The sequence below is a fragment of the Zalophus californianus genome, chromosome 7 (genome assembly GCF_009762305.2).
Source record: "Zalophus californianus isolate mZalCal1 chromosome 7, mZalCal1.pri.v2, whole genome shotgun sequence".
NCBI lineage: Eukaryota > Metazoa > Chordata > Mammalia > Carnivora > Otariidae > Zalophus > Zalophus californianus.
Genome location: NC_045601.1, coordinates 53,826,602 through 53,844,706, shown reverse-complemented (window position 1 = coordinate 53,844,706; position 18,105 = coordinate 53,826,602). Strand labels below are relative to the sequence as shown.

The 18,105-nt window shown below is 40.5% G+C and overlaps 1 protein-coding gene and 1 pseudogene across 3 annotated transcripts in view; one reads left to right on the top strand and one right to left on the bottom strand.

Annotated features, from left to right (window-relative positions):
• PDSS2 (decaprenyl diphosphate synthase subunit 2) overlaps positions 1 to 18,105 on the bottom strand; it is a 243,040-nt gene that overhangs the window by 21,153 nt on the left and 203,782 nt on the right. For all 3 annotated transcript variants that reach the window (XM_027603447.2, XM_027603450.2, XM_027603449.2), the window contains one exon: positions 6,419 to 6,451. In XM_027603447.2, the coding sequence (XP_027459248.2) occupies positions 6,419 to 6,451 (33 nt within the window). The remainder of the gene's footprint in view (positions 1 to 6,418; positions 6,452 to 18,105) is intronic.
• LOC118357219 lies at positions 7,941 to 8,098 on the top strand (annotated as a pseudogene).

Here is an 18,105-nt window from a genome sequence, read left to right as displayed (position 1 = left end):
TTACCATGAAAACAGAAATCTTAAATGTAAAGACAACTTCAGGAGGTTAGAGGAAACGAGAGATTGAGTGCATCCAGTGATGCCGTATGGAACACTTTACCAAAGGAGCTAATGTGAAGTCCCAGGGTAGGAGAAGCAGCATCTGCCCAAGAAAGGGGTACACGGAAGAGAAAACATAGTAACATCTGGTCTCTAAATGTGCCAATGTGAAAAATTCTCAGAGCCAGTTAGCTAGGGTTATGAGAGAGAATGAACAGGCAAAAACTGTCTGCCAAAAAAAAAAAAAGAGTCTGGCATTGTCAGTAAAGAAAGAACAATAATATTTACAGAAAATTTTCTATACTCAAGCTTCAAAAAAGTAGAATTTTGGACTCAGTCTGCAGCAAAATGGCGGAAGCAATTTATGGATGATAAAAGAGAAAAAAAAGACTAAAAGGGCAAACCTTGGAAAGGAGAACCATGACATGGGAGGAAAGCCTCTTTTTTCTTCTTGAAGGGAAGTGATGATATGTGAGCATGCAAATGCAAATGTCTGCGGACAGCACTGTTTGCTGGTGGGAAGAGAATTTTAATGTGTACCCTATGCAAATGCGTTTTATAATCAAACAGAATGTGCGAGGCCTTCTGAGGGCGGGGAGGGAGGAGAAGAGCAGCTCTAGACACTGAGCCTGAGCGTGGTGGGACGCAACCCTGAACAGATTCCAGCAGAGAGGGCACGTCAAAACCTACTCCTTTTAAAAAAAATCTCTCTTACGTTCAACGGAGAACTGAATGCCTAATGAATTAACACCTGCAAGATCTTTCTTTACCCAGTGCTTAACCTTGAGCAACTCTGTGCTTAGAGAGAACCTCAGGAGGAAGACATTAAAAAAGCAACTCTCTCTTCTGTACTGAGTCATGGGGAAGATTATTATGAACTGCACAGGAAAGACTAGAGAGGACTGTAAAGAAAGCCCTTGTAAACCATTTAGAGTCTTTGTGTCAAAATTAGCACGAAGGTCAAAGAAGCCCCGTTAAGGCCAGGTCCAGAGTACTTGTGAAAGAATGAGCAGGAACGAGCGCTTGACGGAGTGTGGTTTTGACCAAGTGCTCTTTATTCATATCTGGGTATCTGAAGCAATTATTAAAAAGAAATTGGGGAAGAAACCTGCATCTCTATGCTGGAGCTATTTGGGCAAGCCATTTTGGAAGTGTTAAAAAATTAAAATCGTAGAAAGCCGAACCATAGGTGCCATGTTTTGCCTGAAGTGGTAAAAATACCATCTGCCTCAGTCTTTGAGCAGCAGAGACAGTAGGGCTAACTGCAGGCATACGCTCAGCTCCAGCTGGGGAAAATACACAGACGTTTGTACGTGTTTTTCTAAGCGAGAGTAGTCAACATATTCGTTTTCTTTCAGACATATATATGTTACCATAGCAAACCAAGCATGAGTGTGGTCTGAGAAACTTCTCCACCAGTCCCAACAAGTACCCATGAATTCCTGTAATTCAATAGGTGGCGCTCTTCCTTCTAGCACCACCCTGAATCAGCCATGCTAAACCGTGGGGCCAGAAGCCCGGGGAACATGGACTAGAGTCTGAGAGATACACACCTGGGGCTGCAGACCAATCACTGTAATTAAGATCCCCCATCGTATTGTGCATATGAGCCAAAGTGTTAGCACCAGCTTTCCGGGTCACAATTCACTTCTGGTAACTGTATTGTGTCTACTAAGACTTCTGCAGTTTTAACTAGGTAAGTAAGACCTTCCTCGTTTTTCCATTTTAAAAGCTACTGGGTGGAATCGCCTTACAGTGACACAGCCCCTGTCCCTGCCCAGACTCCAGGTGGATGAGTTTCCGAGATAGGTAGAGTGCTCCCACGAGTGTGTTAACCACCTGACAGAGGCGGGAGAGACATAATGTATTAATAGCTGTTGAGTGCTTTGATATCTTAAGATGAAAGGCACTGTGGCGGTGCAAAGCATTCATATCCAGACTCGATCACAACAGGAACTCAATTAAAAAGTAATTCCATGTCTTATCTGAGTGTTTGAGTACAGACCACTGTTTTGCAGAAAGTGACAGTCTCAAGATCCAGCCAAGACTGATTTTGAAGTTACCACCTCTTCCCCCTCTTTCTTGACTTCCTCGCCCTGCTGAGACCAACAGAATTTGAGAGATGGCAGGTGAGGCCACAGAGCACATGGCCAAAATAATTTCCTATGGTCCTCAGAATTGGAATTTTCAGATAAAATTTGGCTTTTGGGTAAATACGCAATCACTTGGAAGTAACAAAATTTCCAGCCATGAATACATTTCATGATGATCTCCAGAAATGGCTGCTAAGTTTTTAAAATGTCCTTTTACAGATAATCCCACAAGGGCAGCCCTGAGCTACTAAGCATGGGGCCTGCATCAGTCAGCATGAGCACCATGATCATGCCAAACAGAGAGGAACAGACCTGCGGTCATGACAGGTATTACTATGGGCCCATGGTACACTGCACGGGAGACAGTATCATTAACTGGACCCTGCAGACATCTCCCCCATACCTAGAAGAGATGGATACAATCTTTTTTCCCCCATGTTACTTGGCTTTAGGTCTGTGTAAGGATGATCAGTTTAGATTAATTGCCTAGATCAAGAGACGGCTCTTAAGTGTCAGAACTGTGCCACATATTCCAGAGGGGTGGGTTCTGTTTACTGGCATGAGAAATATTGTCATGAGGCACTTGGGAAGGCAACCATAGGGCTATTAACCATTGAGATGGATTGTGTTATATAGTCAACATATTCTTAAAATGGTTCATTGAGGTCTACAATACTCCATTCCAGACCTCCCAGAACCTCCCACACTTCTAGAATAACACTAATGCAACTCACATGCATGCATTCACCAAGCCCTCCTACATAGAGGCCTGTGCTGGGTACAGATGATGTGACCATGTACGAGGCCCTGCCTTTGGAGCTCTTATGTTTCAGTGAAAGAGAAAAAGCAGGAACAAGGAACTCAATGAAAATGATAATTTTACATTACTATAAATGTTAACAAATATAGAGCAAAGGGGGGGTAGCTACTTTATTATTTTTTTAAAGATTATTTATTTGAGGGAGAGAGAAAGAGAGAGAGAGAGAGAGAGCACAGAGAGTGAGTGAGAACACGAGTTGGGGGGAGAGGCAGAGGGAGAGGGAGAAGCAGGCTTCCCACTGAGCAGGGAGCCCGATGTGGGGCTCGATCCCAGGACCCTGGGATCATGATCTGAGCTGAAGGAAGATGCTTAACTGACTAAGCCACCCAGGCACCCCGGGGAGTGGCTACTTTAGACAGGGAGGTCTGAGTCAAGGAAGCATGTGATGGCAAGGCCTACATCAGTCTTGCTCACAGTGACAGGCAGCACTTGCATAGTGCCTTGCACATATTAACTGTTCAATGCACAGTGGCTGGGTGGATAAAGTGGATGAAGGGATGAATCTGGACCTCGGGTATACAAGATAAGAATGCCCCCCACCCCTCAAAAAGAATGTCTTCTCTCAAATTCGGAATGGGCCCAAAGAACTGACTAACACTCTTCTAAACTGCTCGCTGTATATGAAGCAAACCGAAGGAAGACCAGAGAGGTTAAGTGATACTAGATTTTGCAGTGAGTTGGTGGCTAAACCACTGCTTTGCCCAGGGGTGTTCTATCTGTGCATCATGTTTTATCCTTTCTCTTAACCTCTTCAATTGTCATGTGCCTCTGCGATAAAAAACCCTAAAGGAGTTCTCTGAGTCATGAATAAACATCAATGATCAATAGTCACTCCATTGCCAAATTGTGTTGACTTTTCCCTGACTCTTTTTGTTAGTTTTCCTTTACTATCACACAGTGAAATCCCAGCCTTTATCTACAAGCTAGTATATTACAGCCTTCCCAAACAATCTTTTTAACTCTGTTGATATCTGCAATGTGTATCAAAAGCATCTTTCCTCTCTGATTGAGATAAAAAACCCTATACCGGATTTTTTCCTGAAACTAACTTCATGTGTCTTCTCTTTTCTTACTCATTTCTTACTCTTCTATTTTCTACATTCATCCACTCCCTCCCCGCCTTCCTCCCTCATTCAGTCACTCACCTTTACCATGTGCCAAACACTGTGTTAACCACTGAGTATACAAAGACAAATAAGACACTGTCCCTGCCCTTAAAGAGCTCATAGTGTATGGTCTGTCCCATAAATGGGGCGTTATATTACAGAGTAAGTACAATCACTGAGAGATGCACAAAGTATTAAAGAATGAAGGAAAGCACTTAATCCAGCCTGGGGAACCAGGGAGGACCACCTGTAGGAGATGATCCTAACTGGAGCCTTACAGAAAGAACAGGGGTAGCTGATAAAGGGGGAAGGGCATTTCAAGCAGAGGGAACAGCATGAGCCAAGGCCTGGAAAACAGAAACTGTATGTTTTGTGTGATGTGGTGTTGCTGGAACACAGGGTAGGAAGAGATGACGCGGGAGAGTCCCTCTAGGGGGTGAAATCATCTAGCAAGCTTTGAATTTGCCTTATAAATGACATGAGCCAATGGCAGGTTTTAAGCTGGAGTCTGAAACTGTTGGGTTTATGATTTAGATAGACACTGCAGTTGGTAATGGACTTGTGGTGACAAAGTCAGGAAGACCAGTCAGTAGACTTTCCAGTAGTCAGGTGAAGAAATTCAATGTAAGTAATGGAAGACAGATCAAGAGGAGGGGCTGGATTTAAGAAAACGTAGGATACCAAAATGGCATGACTTGGTAAAGAACCTGGGGGAGAGGGAGTAGGAGCCGTCAAGGGTGACTTCTAAGATTCTCACAGGGTTGACTAGGGGGATGACAGGGCCAACATCAGGAGAGAGAATAAGTTAAAAGGACAAGAAATACAACATGAGTGGACACTGATGTAAACCATGGACTTTGGGTACTGATGATATGTCCATGTAGTTTCTCTGACTGTAACAAATATATCACTCTCCTGCAGAATAGATAGTAGGGGAGGCTGCGTGTGTGTAGGGTCAGGGGATATGGTAACTCTTGATACTTTTTGCCCAATTTTCCTGTGAACCTAAAACTTCTCTAAAAAATAAGGTCTATTTAGGGGTGCCTGACTGGCTCAGTTACAAAAGCATGCAACTTTTGATCTTGAGGTCATAAGTTTGAACCCCACATTCGGTGTAGAGGCTACTTAAATAAATAAAGCTTAAAAAAAAAAAAAAAAGACCAGAGATGTCAGACAAGACAAGATGGTGGGTTCAGTTTAAGATGCCTGTGGGAGACCCAGGAGGATAGCCCACAGCCCGAGTTTGGGTACGTAAGGGTCAAGTAGACATCTAAGAAGAGTGATACATATGGGGGCCCTCAGTTTAGAGGTGCTCTTATCTAGATTTTCTGAAAGGAAGCAAAAGTTTGTGAGACAGAGAGAAGGAAGAACTGCATCTCAGTCAAGGAAAAGAGAGCAAATGCATGGAGCCATGGGTGTATCCCCCAGGGGCTGTCAGGAGAGCACGAAGTTCCAGATCAGCCCTGAGAGATCATCGTGGGTTTCAGTTGTCCCACTGTGAGCAGAGCCCTTACAGCTTGTATTTCTTCCTCCTTGTCTTTGGAGTGCAGGTGTGCTCATACCCGAGATAGTCCTGATTGCTGCATAAACCAGATGGTTAGCACGTTCTTTTAGCCAAGCAGCTATATGCAGCCCACGCACCTGCTACAATGCTCCATTTGTCCCCGGGGGGGACACAGAATGTGACCGAAGTGTGTTCGGGGGCTTGCACTGGTGCACTGCAATCTGAACTCTCACAGCGGTTTTTAAACAAGGCTGTGTGTTGGAATGATCTGTGGAGCCTTTTTTCAAATACTTCCTTCCTGCCCCTGCCCTGCTCTCCCCACCAGGGGATTTTGATCTTGGTGAAAGAGGGTGTGATGCTGCACCTAGGCATGTGTGTTTTCAAAAGCTCCACATATGATGTGAAAACTACTACCTTTAGGAGTCTAAGTCGGCTCTGTGTGGTGCTTCTCACATATTATCTAATGGTGCTAAAAGCCGAAGATGCCAAAGGCATCTTTCTAGCAATGGTGAGTGATCTTATCCAGTTTATTTTTCCTCATGGCTCTTACCACCACATGACTTTATATGATGTATCCATTTAGTTGTTTATTAGTTATCTATCTCCCACACTGGACTGTAAATGTCCCAAAAGAAAACACTTCATCTGGATTTCTGTTGTAGTCTCAACACCTAACGGTGTTTGGGATGAAGTAGGCACTCAGTAAGTACACTTACCTGCTAATGCCTGTTACTTAACAGGGAATGTCCCCCAACTTTGAAAGGGATGATTCTCTTTTGACCTTTCAAATATAAACAAAAACCACACACCAAACTGAAATGTATAAAACTGTATAGTAGATATAAAATCTACTTACCTTAGCATAGTCTAATCTTCCTTTCTCTTGAGCCTAAAGTAGAAAGAGGAGGAAATTAATTTGTTAGTTCTTCAAAAATTATTTAGTGCTTCTATAACTTGTACTTCTCCAAGAATAAAGGTCAACACTCTCTCCCTTGGTCCCCTACTATGTATCTCTTTATACATCTACATAGTTGTATCTCTATACAACTATATACATATAACACTTTTAAATACAATGAAGAGTTGAAGGAACAGGATAGTGAGCACACGTATACATTCTATCTAGACATGACAATGGCATACATCATGACTCTTCACCCCGCCAAGCTTCAGCACGTTTTATAAGCACAGAATGTCTCATACATAACCACATGACTGCTATCGAATGTTGCAAACTAACAATAATTCCATATTATCTAACATATAATCTATATTCAAATTTCTCCTATTGTCCCTAAATTATCTTTATTAGCTTCCCCCCCAACCAGAATTAATCAAGATTTGCACATTGCACATGGTTTTTGTATCTCTGGTTAAGTCTTTTTTTTTTTTAAATCTTTAATTTTTTATTGTTATGTTAATCACCGTACATTACATCATTAGTTCTTGATGTATCTCTGGTTAGTCTTAAATCTAGACTAGATCCTCCCCATTTTTCAAGAAGTAAAAATAAAAACCATTAACTTTTTCATGAAAATCACTGACTTTTTTTTTTTAGATTTTATTTTTAAGTAATGTCTACACCCAATGTGGGGCTCAGACCTACAACCCCGAGATTATGAGTTGCATGCTTGACTGGCTGAGCCAGCCAGGCACTCTGAAAATCATTAACTTTTTTGATTTGTCATATTATTTTTCCACTGTGTCATTTAACTTGTCCCTGTTTTGCTTACAAGCTGAAAGTTGGGTCTGAAAAAGCTTGCTTAAACGTTTCTGCCATGAGTACTTTTTACAAAATATTACATACTTAATACTGTATCAATTCAGGAGGCACAAAATGTCAGGCTGTCATCGCTCTTAGTAGTGCTATAAATTTGATCACTTGGTTAAGGTGGTGACTATCAGATGGTTCCACAGGAGTGACATGTTTCCTCCTGTATAAACAGTAAGTAATCTGTGGGGCCATGGTCTCTTCCACTTCCTTTGGCATAATTTTTATTATGTTGTATTGTTGAAAGACCCCCACCTCCACTCCCCACCCCACCAGGGATGATAGAAAGGTGGAATTGAAAACGGCATACTAGGGGTGCCTGGGTGGCTCAGTTAGTTAATCTAATCTGACTCTGATTTCAGCTCAGGTCATGATTTCGGGGCTGTGAGATCGAGTGAGCCCCACACAGGGCTCCACGCTCAGCATGGAGTGTGTTTGGGATTCTCTCTCTCCTTCTGCCCCTGCCCCTGGCACTTTCTCTCTCTCTAAAATAAAATAAATTAAAAAAAAAAGACATTCTATATGGGGTCAGACTTTATTTAAAATATTTTAGTTATTAGCTCTTTTTCGCCGCCATCCTGCTCTGCGTGGCTGGCTGCTTCTCGCCATGTCTTCTCACAAGACTTTCAGAATCGAGCGATTCCTGGCCAAGAAACAAAAGCAGAATCGTCCCATTCCCCAGTGGATTCGGACGAAAACTGGTAATAAGATCAGGTAGACAACTCCAAAAGGAGGCACTGGAGAAGAACGAAGCTGGGTCTGTAAGGTGTCACACGTCATGAGATGACACACCTAACTGGCATACATATTTAATTAAGCTGCGTGAAGATCATGTGTTCTATCATTCTGTAAACATCCTTCCTACCTGGCCATAGACTTGTCTTATCATGGAAATGATTTTTCTCTCTGACTATGCCTCTGCACCAGTAGGTTGGTTCAGTAATAAATGTGAGACCTCTCGGCTCTACTACTGTTGTGTTTCTGATTTGCAAAGTACTGAATTCCCCACCTGTCAGATCATGCACAGCACTGTCAGAACTTTCTGCAGTGATAGAAATGTCCCTTGACAAGCAAGTATGTAAAGTGTGGCTAGGGGGTGCCCAGGTCATGATCTTAGGGTCCTGGGATCGGGCTCCCCACTGAGCAGGGTATCTGCTTGCCCCTCCCCTGGCTCGAGCTCTCTCTTCTCAAATAAATAAAATCTTTAAAAAAAAATATTTTAGTTATTAAAAATTTAAAATTAACACATATACTCAAATGTATTATATATAATATCCTAACATGATAGAGACAATCAATGTATTAATCTTTGTTTATATATCAGCTCATTTTTGTAGACTTCAGAATAAAACTCCTGCTACCTCTGCGCAGAGTAAGAACTATTCAATTTGCAAATAGGTTAGGTCTTTTTTTTTTTTTTTAAAGATTTTATTTATTTATTCGAGAGAGAGAGAGAATGAGAGATAGAGAGCATGAGAGGGGGGAGGGTCAGAGGGAGAAGCAGACTCCCTGCTGAGCAGGGAGCCCGATGTGGGACTCGATCCCGGGACTCCAGGATCATGACCTGAGCCGAAGGCAGTCGCTTAACCAACTGAGCCACCCAGGCGCCCGCAAATAGGTTAGGTCTTGAGACCATTTTGTTCCTAAGTCAAATTACTACTTGAGAGAAAAGATGTTTATATAACATTGGTCCTGACTCTTCTTGCTTCTTTATAATCCTTTAAAAATTTTATACAAAGATGCCTGCATTTTGTTTTTCTTATTTTCATAATAAGTAACTTAGAAGAAGACACTGCTCAGGTATTAGCCATTGGTACCATCACAAACCACTCTAAGTTAAAATTGTGACTTGAATGTTATTCTATGACACAAAAGGCTTCTGCAACCAATGTAATATAACAAAGAATTTGGAGTTTTCAATCTGCTCTTCAAATGTTTTAGGGATCTAGATTTTCAGTGAACTATGAAGAGTTTGAATTTAATCCCGAGATGCATTATGCCACAAGGAATAGGAGTCAGTTCTTTTTTTTTCTTTAAAATTTTTTATGTTAACCACCATATATTACATCATTAGTTTTTGATGTAGTGTTCCACGATTCGTTGTTTGTGTATAACACCCAGTGCTCCATGCAGAACGTGCCCTCTTTAATGCCCACCATCAGGCTAACCCATCCCCCAACCCCTCCCCTCTAGAACCCTCAGTTTGTTTCTCAGAGTCATCATCTCTCATGGTTCGTCGAATAGGAGTCAGTTCTTGCAGAAATGTAAAAACTAGGCTTATTCTTCTCTCTGCTCAGATATTTTATATTGACTTGTGTGTCTGTGGACATCTCCCCCCAAAATAGTTTTGTCTACACTGAAAACCCCTCTTTCTCCACTATAATATCTGCAGTTCATAGGGAGCCCTTGAACATGTCTGTATAGGTGTACTCATGACCAAGCTACTAAACTTTGTTAGTGCACAAATAGGAACTGGCTTTGATCCAAGTAATAATCCACGGCTTGTGACCAAAATTTTAGCAATAGCATTTCACAATTTGCTTAGTCTTTGAGTTCTCAAACTCCCAGCTGTCTCTTAAATTCATTTTAGGTTAAGAGATAGCTGACATTGAGGTTGATCCTGTGGTCACAAGCTTCCCACCTTTTCAATTGTTCATCCTTTCTCTTGTCTCTTACTGATTAGTACGGATTGCTCCAGCACAGCACTTTTCAAATGATGCACAAACTGGGAGCTCTACAGAATTGTTCCTGTCAAATAACTCATTCCCGCAACAAATTTGCCATTTCCTCACTACTTTCAATTCTGTTCCTGTTCTAACCAGCTCAACATTCAGCATCTTTCAACATTCTTACCTTTCAGTGTTTAACACAAAGGGTATGTTAAAAGTGTTGAAAGTGGTATTTGTTGAAGGCTAGGAAGTTGAGGAGGTTTTGTATCTTGAGATTGCAAGGTAAGGAGAGAGGGAGAAATGATATAATTTACAATGACTTAGGGTGGACTTTTCCTTTTGGAGGTATTAGGTCAGTTTCCAGTTTGTCTCATAAAAATAAAAACAAAATCCCAACAGCTGTTTCTTCAGGTAGGAAGAAGGAATGTAACGTTGTTCATAGATAAGAACATTAGAGTGGTCCTATCAGAAATTTTTATAAAACCAATTTTCCCTACTTGGATTATAAACTAATTATCTTAGAGAATTCTATTATTTTGAGGTACTTGTGCTTTATTAATCACAAGCAATTTTCAAACTCTCTCACTTTATTTTGTATTGCTAGCTTGGTTACCACCCTTTCAGCCAGTAGAGATAGACTTTGTTGGAGACAGTGGCAGAGAAACACCATGTATGGAATCCACATCCGTTCAATAACAGCTCTTCAATGTTTTGAAAGCTGAGAGATTAGAAGCCTCCATAAAATGACGATCACTGCAGCCATTACAACCTGAACAGACGTCAGCTGTTGATAATGCAGCTCTCCTAAATGTCCTTTTTATTTTATCACAACAAACATTCTAGTTCTGTGAAACCATTTCATCCGTGACTGCTTTAGCTTGTACCTAAAAGTATGAGTTATTTTATAAAACAAATGACTATTTAAATCTTTATAGGTATATAATATGTATGTATTTCCAGCCATGTGTGTTAATATCTACATAGGTCATCTACACACCTAAGAGTATACACATTCGGATACAAAATTTTTTTCACAAAAGGCTTTTATAGGTTTTAAAAATATAGCACAGTAGAAACTGACAGAAATGACGATTTAATCCCCTCTATAAATAATATTTCTCATTAAGCATTACCTATTCTATTTCTTTTTGTGAAACAGTTAATTTGGGAGGGGCCATAGTTTCTCTTTGACCAGATGATTACTCATTCACTAAATTCATCAGGCACCTCCTACGTGTCAGGTACTGCTTAGGCACTGGAGAAGGAGCCATGAACAGAACAGATAAAAATCTCTGCTCTCATGAAGCTTATATTCTAGGGGTTGCACAGCCTTGTTTAAATGGGCTTCACATACAATCTCCCTCTAGGACTTAGGCTCTATGGGAATAGACCAACTTTCTCTCCTGCTCACAACTGTATCCCATGTCTAGATCAGGATTAGTATAGAGCACATGGCCAATAATATCTGGGGAATGAACGCATAGATGGATAAGTGCTTTTTCTTTATATATGTTGGTTATGTCCTGTCTATTCAGGAAACTTATGAAGAAAAGTTCATCATACTCACTCCTAGTTCTAGGAAAGTTTGGTGTTTAGATTCAGAGTGTCAGGATGTAGTTAATGTGAACCATTAGCTGATGTTTGACAAATCATTTTTACCTGTATTGAACAATACCATATGTTCACTTTACTGCCCAACTGCTGTAGTAGTTAAGTAGGCTAAGGAGGGAAATCTACGGAATATAAATTCAAAGAGTTCATGAAAATCAAACAACAGAAAGAACAGAGAAGAATGATCTAGTAGCCTTCTCCCAGACACAGCAGTTTAGTTTAATTAAGTGCCTCAACCTTGAAAGCAGTGTGTTGAAGTAGAAAGAGCCCGGAACAGACACCTCAGGACATTTCAAGAGCCACACCTCAAAGCTTAGGGTGCTAAGGACACCTTGTCTATGGAGGAAAGCAAGTGGCTAATATCTTGATGGTGACCACTCCAAAAAGCACTGTGACCTCCTGGGAAGATGTGATATGCTGGGTGTCAGAAAATATGGTTTCTAGCCCATAATACATTAATACCTCCAAGGATTTTAAAATTTTTCTGTGCATCTTCATTTTCTTATCTGTAAAATAAGAGTATTTACTAGACCCTATGTTCCCAAATGTTGGGCTCTCACAAATGCTGGACTGGCTATCGGAATCACCTAGATAGTTTGTTAAAAATGCAGTACCCTTACCCTGAGTTTCTGACTCATTTGAAGATCACTGGTCTAGTGATCTTCCTTAAGTCTCAAGGAGAATGGAGTGCTATAACTTTCCCCTTTTTTCTGACATCTGCCACTTATGTATATTTCTAGCACAGCAAGATATTATTAAAATAACTTTCTCACTGGGGCCCAAAATAGGCTGATATAAAATAAATCCAGACTGTATTTCAACAGCCAGCAGTCCTGAACCTCTTCCTGACACACTGTTCATCTCCAGAAGCCACTGTAAATTCTCCCATACATGACAATTCCCTGCGGGCTTCATTACTAGGGTCTTTAAAAGGGATTCACTCATCTTTTTGCCTCCTGTAGGTGTGCTTCTTGTCAATCCAGGTCAGGAGAAAAGAAAGTAATTTTTCCCAGTCTTTAGCAGTTCACAGAGAATGTGTGGTTTGTACCTTGTTTTATCTTAAAAAAAAAAAAAGTGAAAATAGACAAGATAGTGTGCCAGTGCTCATGACACCAGAGGCCTCCTCAGACAACTATAGTGAGCACTGTAAAACAATATTCTGTACAAAAGCAAAAAAAAAAAAAAAAAAAAAAATCCAGCATTCTGAGTGAGAGGATGCACAGAGGGATTAATTCCAAAGGTTTATATAGCAGTCTCAGTGGACCAAAGGCAGACAGATTCCCTGTTGGTAAGTAATGGATGTACAATATGGTCTTTTAAGAAACAAATGCTTTCTTATAAGTCAGGTAACAAAGAAGGATTGGATGACATAAATGAACTGTTTCCAATTTTCAACTACTAGTATCTGGACTTGAAGGCTGGATATGGAGAAACCTTTTTCTTTAAAAGTAGAAAACTAATATTCCACAGCAGGGAGTCCAGAAATTGCTAGAGACTGATCATCTCTACTTATCATGTTATTCTTCCCAAATGCTAGCAGCTATATATGGGAATAACAGTCGTTTTTATTTTTTTTAATTTTATTATTTTTTTTGAAGATTTTATTCATTTGCAAGAGAGACAGAGAACAAGCAGGGGGAGAGGCAGAGGGAGAGGGAGAAACAGACTCCCCGCTGAGCAAGGAGCCCGATGCGGGACTCGATCCCAGGACCCTGGGATCATGACCTGAGCCGAAGGCAGACGCTTAACCATCTGAGCCACCCAGGCGCCCAATAACAGTCATTTTTAAAGAGAGATTCTCTTTTTAAAATTTTAAGGAAAACTACCTTTCTCCTCAAACTTTTATTCTTTTTTCCTCCTCAAACTTTTTAGTTTGAGGAGAGAACATCATGAACACCCATTTGCCCTCCACCCACATGAACCAATTGCTAATATTTTGTCATCTTTGCTTTCTCTTTAGATGATCATTTGCTGCCTATCTGAGAGGAAGCTGTAGACATCATGTCTCATCCCTGAATACTTCAGCATTTATCTCCTAAGAACAATGATGTTCTCCTGCATAACCACAAACCCATTATCACATCCAACAAGTTTAACGCTTCCTATAATGTCTAAGAAGTCTGTACTCAAATGTTTCCAGTTCAATCAGTAGTGTCGTTCAGAGCTGTTTTTATCCTGATCCAAGATCAAATTAGAAATCATACATTCTCTTTGGATGTCATGGCTTTTAAATCTCTTCTAATCTACAAGAGTCCCTACACCATATCTTTTCTGTCTTTCATAATACTAGCATTTTTTAAGAGTTCAGGTCAACTGCCTTGGAGAATGTCCCTTATCCTGGATTTGTCTGATTGTTTTCTCATGATTAGATTAAACGAAAACTTTTTTTTTGGCAAGATAACTACATACATGATGCTGTATACTTCCCCATTACATCAGGAGTCATACAATATGTTTGTCTCGTTATTGGTGAAACTAAGTTTGTTCACCACTTCCCTTTGTATTTAATAAGTAATCTGTGGGATGCTTTGAGTCCATGTGAATATTTGGTTCCCTTCTAACCATTCATCCAATTGTCTTAACCCATCATCCATTAGTAATCCTTGTTTGAGTAAAAGATTACTTTGGTGGCTACAAAAACAATGACACTTTAAAGGTCAATACATTATATGTTAAAAAAAAAAGAAGAAGATAGCAGGAAGGGAAGAATGAAGGGGGGGAAATTAGATGGGGAGACAAACCATGAGAGACTATGGACTCTGAGAAACAAACTGAGGGTTCTAGAGGGGAGGGGGTGGGGGGATGGGTTTGCCTGGTGATGGGTATTAAAGAGGGCACGTTCTGCATGGAGCACTGGGTGTTATACGCAAACAATGAATCATGGAACACGACATCAAGAACTAATGATGTAATGTATGGTGATTAATATAACATAATAATAAAAAAATAAAATAAAATAAAATTTAAAAAAAAGGTCTTTTGCAAGACTATCACTGGCTCCTTTAGAGAAGATGGGTGTTACTGAAAATAAATTCTCTGTGCATTTGTATTGGTATGAAGAGGTAGAGTTTAGTTTATACATGAATGAAAAGGTTTATAGGGTAACAGAGGAAGGGAGGAAGGGTAGGACCTCCATCCTCATCCTAGAATGGTTTGGGTAGTGTATGAGGGTTTAGAAAACTTACAAATCAGGGGCACCTGGGTGGCTCAGTTGGGTAAGTGTCTGCCTTCAGCTCAGGTCATGATCCCAGGGTCCTGGGATGGAGCCCTGTGTTGGACTCCCTGCTCAGCAGGGAATCTGTTTCTCCCTCTTCCTCTGACCCTTTCCCTACTTGTGTTCTCTCTCTCTCAAATAAATCTTTTAAAAAAATTAAAAAAAAAAAAAAGCTTACAAATCAGAATCTATTAGATCTGCTAGCCCCAAAGTTTAAGCAGTTGAATTTTGGTTTGGTAGGAGAAGCAGGCCTTGTACCAATCCAGCTTTCCAGTTACAAAGCGGGGAAGGTGTCAGAATAGAAAGGAACAGGGCAGGCTTCTTTGTGATCCTGATCATTCCCGCCTACTAATAAGATAGTATAGAGGCATCTGCAAGGAAGTCAACACCATTTAGAACTGGACTTCTCGGGAACCTGATGTGACTTTCTCTTTCACCTGGGAAAGCTAATCTTTGGAGGGAAATGTGAATGTTCAAGGATTAGCTTTTTTGTATTCTCTTCCTCTGGCTAACTGGGAAAAGAGGAAGCAACAGACAGGCGCACAGAAGGTCGTGGTGTCCAATTAAAAAAAAGAGGAGGATAGGAGCGACTGGGTGGCTCAGAGGGTAAGCATCTGACTCTTGATTTCGGCTCACGTCATGGTCGCACAGTTATGGGACTGAGCCCCAAGCTGAGCTTCGTGCTCAGTGTGGAATCTGCTTGAGAGTCTCTCTCTCCCTCTCTCTCTCTCTCTGCCCCTCTCCTTGCTCACACACTTTCTCAAAATGAACAAATAAAACCTTTACAAAATAAAAAAATAAAAAAAGAGGAAGGGCTTGTGTTATCTACATAATACATTTTTGTTTATTCAGAAGTCTTGTCAACATTTTGCAAACCTTTTTTTCTTGCTATGCTTTCTTGGAATCTGGAAGAGACATGAAATTTAAAATTTCAAACACAGACAAAATCTACCCAGATTGCAGAAAGGCCATGAGCAAGGAAATCAGGCTGAATATGGAACTGAGTTGTTTCCTCCAGTGGCCAACTATCAATGTGATGGCCACCAACCTTGATGGTGCACCTCAAGCTCATGATGTCAAAAACCAAACTTATACCAGTTTTTCCACTTAACTTTTCTATTTCTATTAATGGCATGATTGTTCCCGTAATCCAAATTCAAAATCCTGGTTTTGGCCTCTGCCTGCCCTTCCCCAGTACACACCTACCAGCTTCTCCCTATCATACCAATTTTCAGGCCCTGTACATTTTCTCCCTGAAAAGCATTTTTTTTTTGCCCCCAAAGATTTTAAGTAATCTCTACACCCAAGGTAGGGCTTGAACTCATGACCCCAAGATCAAGAGTCGCACGCTCTGCCAACTGAGCCAGCCAAGCGCCCCTCTCTGAAGTGAGTTTTACACCTAACCTCCTTCTTGTCACCAACACTCTGATCGATACTTCTCTCCCGAACGTATCAACAGGTTCCCCAAACTTCCTAACCAATCTCCTTCTTTCTACTATTTCCTTGTTCCTTTGTCCTTTAGGATGTAGCCAGACATAGCTCTCTAAAACACATTTCAGACCTTGGCATTACCTGGTTCAAAGACTTTCAGTGTCTGCTCCCTGACCTGCTCCCTCAAGTTCGTTTTCTGCAAGCAAACATCCAGAGTCTTACTATTTTAAAGAGTATAATTCAGGGGCACTGAGTACATTCAGAATGTTGGGCAACCATCACCACTATCTAGTTCCAGAACATTTTTGTCATACTGTAGCACATATCAATACTTCATTCCTTTTACATCTGGATAATATTCCATTGTATGGACATACTATATTTTGTTTATCCATTCATTTGATGGACGTTGGGTTGTTTCCACTTCTTGGCTCTTGTAAACATTGCTCTTCTAAACTTTCATGTACATGTTTTTGTTTGAACCAAAGTCTTTAAACATAGGCATTACGTACTATTTCAGAGCAATTCTTTGCCTGTCCCTATACTGCCCTATATTTTTCACATTTGATCCAAACGATAATACTTGTGTTTCTTTGAATACAGTGCACTTACCCATCTGCATTCCTTTTTCATGACTTCTGTTCCCTAGGAAGCCTCCCATTCCCATCTTTGCCATCGAGATCTGCTTCTTCAAGGACCCTCTCAGATATCACCAATTTCTCAAATCATTTCTTGACTTTCCTCTGTGCTCTCTAAATGACATCATTACAATATTCCTTGTGTTTGTGTGTTTCTTTTATTCCCTCTTTAAGAGGCCATAGACAACCTCCCTACAGGCAATTTACGCCTCTATCTCCTGTAGTCAAGCACTTTATTTCCTTAAATATAACAGAAAACTTTAAGAAATATTTTAATTTGGGAGATATCTAGAGCCATTTCAGTCTTTGTGGTCTCATATACAGTCCCTTCAAATGCCCACACTGTCCACCCTCTGTGATAGAGGATGTCAATATTATTCCTTTTGAAACAACTCAAAATAAATAATTAGAAGAATATCAGGTAGCATTAATGAAGACTCTTTGTACATTTTCTCTTTTGGTTAAGAATACACGTGTTATGTTTATGTACACCAGCCTTGACTAGCAATCTCTGCTTCACGTTTTGAATAAGAAGTAATAGCAGGAGTGAGTTGTAGCTTAGCATTGGTAAAATGTAGTTCTCATTGGGGAGGGTATGTGCTATGGTGAGCACTGTGAATTGTACAAGACTGATGAATCACAGATCTGTACTTCTGAAACAAATAATGCAATATATGTTAAGAAAAAAAAAAAGAAGAAGATAGCAGGAGGGGAAGAATGAAGGGGAGTAAGTCTGAGGGGGAGACAAACCATGAGAGATGATGGACTCTGAAAAACAAACTGAGGGTTCTAGAGGGGAGGGGGGTGGGGGGATGGGTTAGCCTGGTGATGGGTATTAAAGAGGGCACATTCTGCGTGGAGCACTGGGTGTTATGCACAAACAATGAATCATGGCACACTACATCAAAAACTAATGATGTAATGTATGGTGATTAACATAACGATAAAAAATTATTTTAAAAAAATGTAGTTCTCTTAAGGTAGTTTATGGCTGGTTACAACAGTGTCAGAATGTCACAAGCCTAAGTGACATTTCAGTACTTTCAGAAACAGCCAGGAAAATATAATCATAATTCCTATCTCTTCAGTGACTTATAATGGCAGCAGAAAACTAGAAGATCATTAAAAATAAAGCTTGCTGACCTGCAATAGCCTCTGAACTCCCTGAGAGAGTCAGAGCTCTGTGGTTCTCTGAAGGATTCTACTTTC